Genomic DNA, 9,685 nt, shown 5'->3' on the forward strand with positions numbered 1-9,685 from the left:
TGAAATCTAAGGTATATTACTCAAAATGAACAAAACAACTTATTTTACAATATCTCATATATATATATATATATATATATATATATATATATATATATATATACATACATATATATATACATATATATACATATATATGTATATATATATATATATATATATATATATATATATATATATATATATTACTTAAAATAAGCCAATTATAAAATACCTAGTAACAAAATATTTTTTCAATAAAAAAAAGAAAAAATTCAACTTTGACTTTTTGCATTGTAATAACACCAATATGTGCACAATCTGTGTGTTTTGTCCTTGTGCACGTTTGAATTAAAATACCACAATTGTGTTTTTCTTGCAGACCAAAGGCTTTCCAACATGTCAGAGGCGTAAGTTATCTTTCCAGTTTAATGCTACTATCAACGTCTGTGGTTTTCTTTGTTGTATAAATCATATTTCTTTCACCCCTGGATGTCCTCAACAGACCGGTAAGTCATTCTTGTGGCAACACATTGAATGCCACAATTCCTTGCTTTACAACAACTTTTGGCTTTCTGTGCAGAGAAAATCCAAGATTTCTGCATCCCGCAGACTGACCCTTAAGGTACTTATCGGTTTTTACAATTCACTGCAAAGCTCTTTTAAAAGGGCAGAGATGATAATGATCCATTCCTCTCTCTCTTTTCTCAGACCAAACTGCTGAAGATGGCAAGTGCCATGCTGGAGAAGGAGAAGGAGCACAAGCGACAGGAGCGAGAATCTGCCTTGAGTGAGAGAGTTCCCCCGCTCCAGCTGTCTGGGCTGTCAGTGCAGGACCTTCAGGTACGTGCAGCAGCAGCTTGGCCATGTCAATGTCTGCTGCCAAGTACACACAATGTTCATATGCCTGCAGACCACATATTGGATTTCCTCTTTGTAACTGACACCTGTCACTCTTATGCAATGTCATATTTTGACAAACCAATAGCATCTCCAGCCAATATTAGGCCGTTTTTGTCGGCTTTATGCATCAATGATACCCTTGCTCAATAAAATACATGCAGGGGTGCCCTTTACGTTGGTGGTGATGGCAGAGGGTGCGTCAGTCCGTTGTCATCCAGGCATTGAAAAAATAGACCTTAAATTAGTGATCATCAATCTTCACCATGACGTCACTTTCGCCATTTGATTGACATTCAAGGCATCCGAGGATCTTGTGAGATGACGCCGGCTGCTGCCAGCTCAGTGTAAGAAAAAACACAAAAAAACACTGTCAGAGAAACAGACTCTCGCGCTGTACCTGCCATCAAAAACCTAAAGACCGACCGCACATTTCCTGTCTTCACAATAAAAAGTCCTTCCTGCGCTAAAAAAAAAAGGAGTCTCAGAAAGCTAGCGCACACAAGCTACCAGGTTACTGAGTTTGCCATCAATGTAATTCTTGTAAAGTGTATAAAAAGCAGTATGGAAGCTGGACAAACAAAAAAACAACTATTTTCATGTGGTATTGGACAGAAAAGAGGACTTTTTTTCTCCTCCACTATGCAAGTTTGAAAAATGTGGAACTTGTCAGCACTACTGTGGGTTTTATATATATATATATATATATACATATATATATATATATATATATATATATATATATATATATATATATATATATATATATACATATACACACACGCACAGCCCGGCCCCTGGCCAAATTGTTTAACCCAATGCAGCCCCCGAATCAATAAGTTTGGGAAGTAAAGTGTACTATATTTATATAGCGCTTTTTCTCTAGTGACTCAAAGCGCTTTACATAGTGAAACCCAATATCTAATTTTTACATTTAAACCAGTGTGGGTGGCACTGGGAGCAGGTGGGTAAAGTGTCTTGCCCAAGGACACAACGGCAGTGACTAGAATGGCGGAAGCGGGGATCGAACTTGCAACCCTCAAGTTGGTGGCACGGCCACTCTACCAACCGAGCTATACCGCCCCACTGATCATCATGCTCTTAAACTGAAGAAATAACCGCTAAAAATGATACAGTGTTTATATTGTAAGGCAGGGGTGCTCACACATTTTCAGCAGATGAGCTACTTTGCAAATGACCAAGTGGAGGTGATCTACCTCATCTTCATATGTATGTGTGTATATATGTATATAATTTGTTATTTATATTCTTACATACATACATTCACACACATATGAAGATGAGGTAGATCACCTCAACTTCGTCATTTGCAAAGTAGCTCATCTGCTGAAAAAGGGTGGGCATCCCTGCATTGTAGTAATCGACAACCAGGCTTTCATATAGATTTGTTTCTTAATTTTCTTGTTGCCACAAGTTTGATGTGTTGTTGCCATAGGCTCTGTGCAAAGAACTGCACCACAAAATCGACGTGGTTGACGAAGAGCGCTATGACATAGACGCCAAGGTGTCCAAGAGCAGCAAGGAGGTTTGCCTCGCTAATTCGGGAGACCAGGATTTAGATGATTAGGAACTTGCTTGATCGTGCCCTTTTAGTTTGTAGATCTGACCACCAAGATCTTTGAGCTGAAGGGCAAGATGAAGCGACCCGCCCTGAAGAGGGTGAAGATTTCGGCCGACGCCATGCTGGGAGCTCTGCTGGGCTCCAAGGTGAAAGAGTCCGTGGACTTCAAGGCCAACCTCAAGACCGTGAAGAAAGAAGAGGAGAAGGTAAGACCAGCGAGATGAACACCATTTCTGTGAACCCTGGTCGATTCATGGAAACTGAAAGAATGCCAAATGAGGTCGATTGATTTCTAAGGAGAATTGTTGTCTTCTCATGAACAGAAGGAGGAAGTGACTGACTGGCGTAAGAATGTGGAGGCCATGTCTGGTATGGAGGGCAGGAAGAAGCTCTTTGATGCAGGACAGTAGATGAGTAGTATTGTACATACATGTTTCACCTTATGGTGTCTGGTGTTTAAACAAAATAGTATTTGCAGTACTTCAGACGCCTGCTGATAATACAACAGTGTCATCAAGCTATTGTGGACACCTTATCTGCTCAAATGTGTCCTTCAAAACATAGACAGTAAATATGAAAACTATTTGCAAGAATACGTAAAATGACAAACAAAAATAATCCATCTATCTATTTCCTACCGCTTGTCCCTTCTGGGGTTGCTGGAGCCTATCCCGTCTATAGAATCGTCGTAACAAAAGTTATATCCTTTACACATTATTTTACAGCACATCATCCGTCAATGCACAAATGGTAGATGTATGTATGTGAAAATGGAGGTGGTCAAAATCTGATATTTTAACTGATTTTATTTACAAAAATGTCACGGAATGTTAATCAAACTAATAAAAGAAAACAGAGCCACCCCAACTATTTTGATGAAAAGATAAACGCAAACATCAAAATATATTACTTAGAACTCATTTACGTAATTTTTTTGTAACATAGAAATTCAACTAAATCTTTGGAGGGAAAAAAATTGCTAGTTAAATACATTTTGAAACTCACCAGTGGTTAATTTTCTCACATCAATTAACCTAATAAACACTGAATGGGCCCTAGTGTGTGAATGTTGTCATTCTAACAGCAGTGTAGAAAGATATGACAGCCATGGTGTTCTTTATTTATATTACCACGGGCTGTCTAAAAGTATATCAATCTCACAAAGATAAAGGTGAAGTTATGTATTCGACCCATGGAACATTCTTGACTATTCTTGTGTGATAGTTGACTTGCCTAGGCGTCTTTACGAGAGGTCACTGCGAGTCACAGCCTTTGGACTGACTTATGAAACATCTGACTCCCGCACAACCACAACCAGGCAAACTACAAGCAGCTGCCCTTCTACTTCTTCTTCTTCCCTTGTGTTGATTCCACATCATTTGCACAACACTAAGTACCCCTGCAGGAGTACTATCTAGTATCTGCACATCTCACCACCTTAGAAACTGCTCTCGTGACGATGCACTTGGACAGGATTGCTGTTGTACTTCTCCTCAGCAGCCTGCAGATGGCAGCAGAGCCTTTTCATCTCCTGTTGACTATTGCAATTCTCTCTTCACTCTTTTCAACAAGTCACCACTCTTTTGAGACTTCAGACGTTACAAAATGCAGCTGCCAGACTTTAGACCGCTGCACCCAGAACAGTCCAAGTCACCCCCCTTTGATCCAGTCGTCATTGGCTTCCAGTCAAATTCTGCATAGAGTTGAAGATTTTAGTCCTGCCTTTCCGTGCTTTGCATAGTGGGGCCCCTCACTACATCACTGACGTGTTATGCCCCTACTCTTCAGTTGCATGGTGGGGCCCCTCAGTACATCCCAGACTTGTTATGTCCCTACTCTTCAGTTGCGTGGTGGGGCCCCTCTGTACATCACTGACTTGTTATGCCCCTACTCTTCAGTTGCATGGTGGGGTCCCACAGTACATCACTGACTTGTTATGTTCCTACTCTTCAGTTGCGTGGTGGGGCCCCTCAGTACATCACTGACTTGATACGCCCCTACTCTTCAGTTGCATGGTGGGGTCCCACAGTACATCACTGACTTGTTATGTCCCTACTCTTCAGTTGCGTGGTGGGGCCCCTCAGTACATCACTGACTTGTTATGCCCTTACTCTTCAGTTGCATGGTGGGGCCCCTCAGTACATCACTGACTTGTTATGCCCTACTCTTCAGTTGCATGGTGGGGCCCCTCAGTACATCACTGGCGTGTTATGCCCCTACTCTTCAGTTGCATGGTGGGGCCCCTCAGTACATCCCAGACTTGTTATGTCCCTACTCTTCAGTTGCATGGTGGGGCCCCTCAGTACATCACTGACTTGATACGCCCCTACTCTCCAGTTGCATGGTGGGGTCCCACAGTACATCACTGACTTGTTATGCTCCTACTCTTCAGTTGCGTGGTGGGGCCCCTCAGTACATCACTGACTTGATACGCCCCTACTCTTCAGTTGCATGGTGGAGTCCCACAGTACATTACTGACTTGTTATGTCCCTACTCTTCAGTTGCGTGGTGGGGCCCCTCAGTACATCACTGACTTGTTATGCCCCTACTCTTCAGTTGCATGGTGGGGCCCCTCAGTACCTCACTGACTTGTTATTCCCCTACTCTTCAGTTGCATGGTGGGGCCCCTCAGTACATCCCTGACTTGTTATGCACCTACTCTTCAGCTGCGTGATGGGGCCCCTCAGTACATCACTGACTTGGTATGTCCCTACTCTTTAATTGCATGGTGGGGCCGCTCAGTACATCACTGACTTGTTATGGCCCTACTCTTCAGGGTCTTCAGGCCAGGGTCTTCTAAAGATCTAAAAACTCACTTTAAAAGCCGTGGAAACCTGGCATTCCAGGTTACAGTATATCTCCCAGACTCTGAGACAACTTGCACCAGTTCTTGCGTGATCTTGACTGTGTTGACACTTTTAAGAAGCATCTGAAAAGTTCTCTATTTAGTAAAGCTTTTAGTTAATGCACCTATTAACTTTCATTTTTAATCCACGTTGTATCCTTTTTATGATGTTACCCCTGTTGTTTTCATTGAATTGTTGTTTTACTTCACCTATGTTCTCTACAGCGCTTTGTCATTGTATCTGTGAAAAGCGCTTTATAAATAACATTTACTTACTTACTTTTAAATTATAACTATGTACATACAGCTTTCATTCGTAACATTAACAGTTTATTATATCTGCTGCCATCAATAATTCAAGATGTACTAATTAGGTTCTCAATCTGTCAAAATATGATCATAGCAGCAATCCACCCACCCATCCATCAAGATCATAAGCAAAGAGCATGATTATTGCTGGCAGTGGCAGAAGTAGCTTTAATAGCGCCCAAGACAAAGCCCCTTACCCCTTTTAAAAGTGTCTACGTTTTAACCACCACTAATTGACTGGACCGAGGGTACACACCATGTCTTCGTCAATTCTGCCCTGTGAAGGCAAACATAATGGGCATGCCACAAACAACTACTGCCTACAGGATTTTGCAACGTTGCCATTGCGCTAAATCTAATAAAAATGGTCCTTGCTTCATACAATTAGGTGGGGGAAATAGTACATTTTTAGATGCATCGCAATTTGATCATGGACAATTATAAATCCGATTAGTTAAACATCAGATAAAATTTGGCTGGCTGTAGCGAGCCACCTCACCGAGAGATCCGAACAGCTCCTTTATTTATAATCCAGTTTTGCACACACATTTCCATGAATTTAATAAATGTAATGTAAATTAATTTAACTGTTTTTTTAATACAAATGTACTGTACTTAAAGTTGCAAATGATAAACGCTTATTTAGTGAAAGGAAAATAATCAATTTACATCAAATAAATATGCATCAATAATCCATTTTTAATGGAATGGTAGCTTCTGAATCGTAATTGAAGGATACCACCTTCCCTCTTTACAATGACTGAGATGTAGGCTTGAGATTTCAATCTCCTAAGGCAGGGGTGGGCATTACGTCGATCGCGATCGACTGGTCGATCTCGGAGGGTGTGTCAGTCGATCTCAAGCCAGGCATTAAAAAATATACATAAAAATGAGCAATCATCAATCATACCAAGACTTCACTTTCGTCAGTTGTTTGACATTCTCGGCACCCAAGGATCTTGTGAGATGACGCTGGCTGCTGCGAGCTCATATTTAAGAAAAAAAATCACAAACAGGGCGGACGCAGAGAAACACATTTTATTTCTAGAGACTCCGTACCTACTGTCAAAACTCTAAAGACCGACTGCACAGTTCCTGTCTTCACCATAAAAGACCTGTTTCATCCTGCCTGTGCTAACAAAATAAGAGTCTCAGAAAGCTAGCATGCACAAGCTAGCAAGCTACGGAGTTTGATGCCAATGTATTTCTCCCCCACCCTCAGCGACCGCTTTCTCACTTGCTTGCCCACCCGCACACTCACTGACGTCACTCACCTGCTGCCAGACATTAAAGGGCCACACACATATGCTACTCTCACAACAAAGTGTTTAAAAACGAGTATGCAAGTTGGACAAATGAGATGACAAATCCAACCACTTTCCTGTGGTATTGGACAGAAAGGAGGACTTTTTTCCCCTCCATTTGAAAATGCGGAAGTTATCAGCACCACTGTCTAATTCCAATCAATGCAAGTCATCAGAATCAAATACACCAACTTATATTCTTGTCTTCATGAAAGAAAGGAATCTATGTGTGTTAAACATGCTTGTATTATCATTAAACACCATTAACTTGTTAGCAAAAATGTCTCTTTCATAAATAAATAAATATAAATTATAAATAGGAATGAGGTAGATCTCCTCGACTTGGTCAATTGAAAAGTAGCTCACCTGCAGAAAAAGTGTGAGCGCCCCTGTCCTAAGGTCTCCAATTGGTCTGGTTTTATCGATCTGTTAGCAATATTTGAATGTGGGGTGAGGCGGAACACAAATAATAAGGAATATTTGGGGCGGCAGGTCATCCAGAAACTCCACGGTTAACAATTGGAAGCCTGCTTATTCCATCCCAGACACTGATGTTGTCGTAGGATGACAAGGACTTTATGCCTGATAGCCAGCTGGCTGCTGACGCAGATCTTGCTTGCGATTAAGCCCCCGATGTTGAGCTGCAAGATTTTGGACAGTGATAGGCTGCAGGGAACATCTCTAGGTTTGTTACCTCCTGCTGCATGCTCCACCTGCACCTACTCAGTGGCCCAGTGGTTACAGTGTCCGCCCTGAGATGGGTAGGTTGTGAGTTCAAACCCCAGACGAATCATACCAAAGACTAAAAAAATGGGAGCCATTACCTCCCTGGTTGGCATTCAGCATCAAGGGTTGGAATTGGGGGTTAAGTCACCAAACATTATTCCCGGGCGTGGCCACTGGTGCTGCCCCCTGCTGCCTTCACCTCCCAGGGGGTGAACTAAGGGATGGGTCAAATGCAGAGGAAAAATTTCACCGCATCTGGTGTGTGTGTGACAATCATTGGTACTTTAACTTTACTTTATTGGATTTGCTAAATTACTTTAACCAGTCAAACGTCAGTGTAGCAAACTGGGCGGACTACAAATGGAACACGGAATGTCAGGAAAACTATTCCAGACTCCATGATCACATCCCTGAGGCCAGTACATCACCATATGTTTTCCCAGGCCTGCTTGAGTCAGGCTTAATCGCCTTTAGCTCAACTATGTGCAAATGAGGTATGGCTTCATCTGTGGCATGTGAGTGTGGTGCAGAGGAGCAGACTGCAGACCACACCATAAAATCCTGTCCCATTTACCGACATCCTAATGGGAATCGTGGTCTGGCAGCTGTGGACGCTAGCTTGGTCAGTTGGCTGTTAAACACTTGCCCAGCTTTATCAATCAATCAATGTTTATTTATGTAGCCCCAAATCACAAATGTCTCAAAGGACTGCACAAATCATTACGACTACAACATCCTCGGAAGAACCCACAAAAGGGCAAGGAAAACTCACACCCAGTGGGCAGAGAGAATTCACATCCAGTGGGACGCCAGTGACAATGCTGACTATGAGAAACCTTGGAGAGGACCTCAGATGTGGGCAACCCCCCCTCTCTAGTGGTTATATCTCTAATCAACATCTTTATCCAAACGAAGAAGACTGATGTTGTGTCACTGGGCAAGACACTTCACCCACCTTGCGTCAAGTGCCACCTACTGTGGTGGATGAAGGTTTAGTGGTAGTCAGATTGGAGCGAAATAGCATTCACGTTTTGTCAGTCTAACCCGGATAGCGGTGACTACGAATGTAGCTTACCACCACCAATTGTATGGAATGACTAAATTATGAATTTGCGTGTAAAGCGCTTTTGGTTTCTGGAAAAGGGGCTACATAAATACATTTAGTTATCATTATCATTATTATTATTACTACAGTATCTTTTTTCCCTCATCTTTGAGAATGCCACCGTAGACGACTGCCCGTGTGGCCACTATGTTATACAATTAGGGAAAATTAACAATCAACTAATTGGATTTTTTGTGAAATGCCTTGATAAAGCTAGGCTAAACTAAAGCTACACTCAGACTACGGATCAATTCCAATGTTTATACGAGTTTACTGTATAGGATTTTTTACAATAAGTATAAACAGTACAATACAGATTTTCTCAAATCTGCCCAAGGCCTATTTCGTTTGTGCTCATAAATCTTAACGCTTAGGTCACGGTTATTAGACCCATACGTCATCAAAAGGTGACACTTGTCACAACTATTTTGGGGGAAGTTGGGGAAAGGTTCTTTTAGATGCAGGCAAAATTCTTATTGTCATCCAAAAATGATTCAGCACATCAAATGGATGTCAGTGAAGCGGCTCAGGTCAATGTCCCACCATCTGACTCCTCACCCACTTGTTTGTTTGAAGACATGGCAGCAAGTGCTCCACAATCTGCCATAGCCAACATTTTTACACCCTTCCTATTTCATTTCCATCCATCCATCCATTTTCTATACTGCTTATCATCATTAGGGTGGCGGTTGAGTCAGAGCCTATTCCAGATGACTTCAGGCACCCAGTCTGGTCGCCAGCCAATCACAGGACACAAATGAACCAACAACCATTCACACTCCCATTCATGAAAATAGATTCTCCAATCAACCCAACATATGTTTGGCATGTCGGAACCCTACACAGATATGAGGCCCAATCGGACATTCAAATACTGCATGCTAATGAAAGAGAGGCCAGCCGATGTGGCCGAGCTGTGTGTACATTAGTAAAC

At 42.0% G+C, this 9,685-nt stretch overlaps 1 protein-coding gene across 1 annotated transcript; it reads left to right on the top strand.

The window, feature by feature from the left end:
- Positions 1-457: 457 nt before the first annotated feature.
- On the top strand, positions 458-2,978 carry LOC133563087 (troponin I, slow skeletal muscle-like). The gene is made up of 5 exons (XM_061917018.1): positions 458-604; positions 691-822; positions 2,336-2,425; positions 2,494-2,667; positions 2,785-2,978. Exons 2-5 carry the CDS (start codon positions 706-708, stop codon positions 2,869-2,871), a joined length of 468 nt encoding a protein of 155 aa, XP_061773002.1. The 5' UTR covers positions 458-604; positions 691-705; the 3' UTR covers positions 2,872-2,978.
- Positions 2,979-9,685: the final 6,707 nt, after the last annotated feature.

Source organism: Nerophis ophidion, linkage group LG12 (assembly GCF_033978795.1).
Source record: "Nerophis ophidion isolate RoL-2023_Sa linkage group LG12, RoL_Noph_v1.0, whole genome shotgun sequence".
Classification (NCBI taxonomy): Eukaryota; Metazoa; Chordata; class Actinopteri; order Syngnathiformes; family Syngnathidae; genus Nerophis; species Nerophis ophidion.

What these genes read in the sequence shown, in the direction of transcription:
- LOC133563087 (XM_061917018.1), top strand. Translation starts at nt 706, where the DNA reads ATGGCAAGTGCCATGCTGGAGAAGGAGAAGGAGCACAAGCGACAGGAG. An exon ending in TGTCAGTGCAGGACCTTCAG is followed by an intron (nt 823 to 2,335) that starts GTACGTGCAGCA and finishes TTGTTGCCATAG; the next exon opens with GCTCTGTGCAAAGAACTGCA. An exon ending in TGAAGAAAGAAGAGGAGAAG is followed by an intron (nt 2,668 to 2,784) that starts GTAAGACCAGCG and finishes TCTCATGAACAG; the next exon opens with AAGGAGGAAGTGACTGACTG.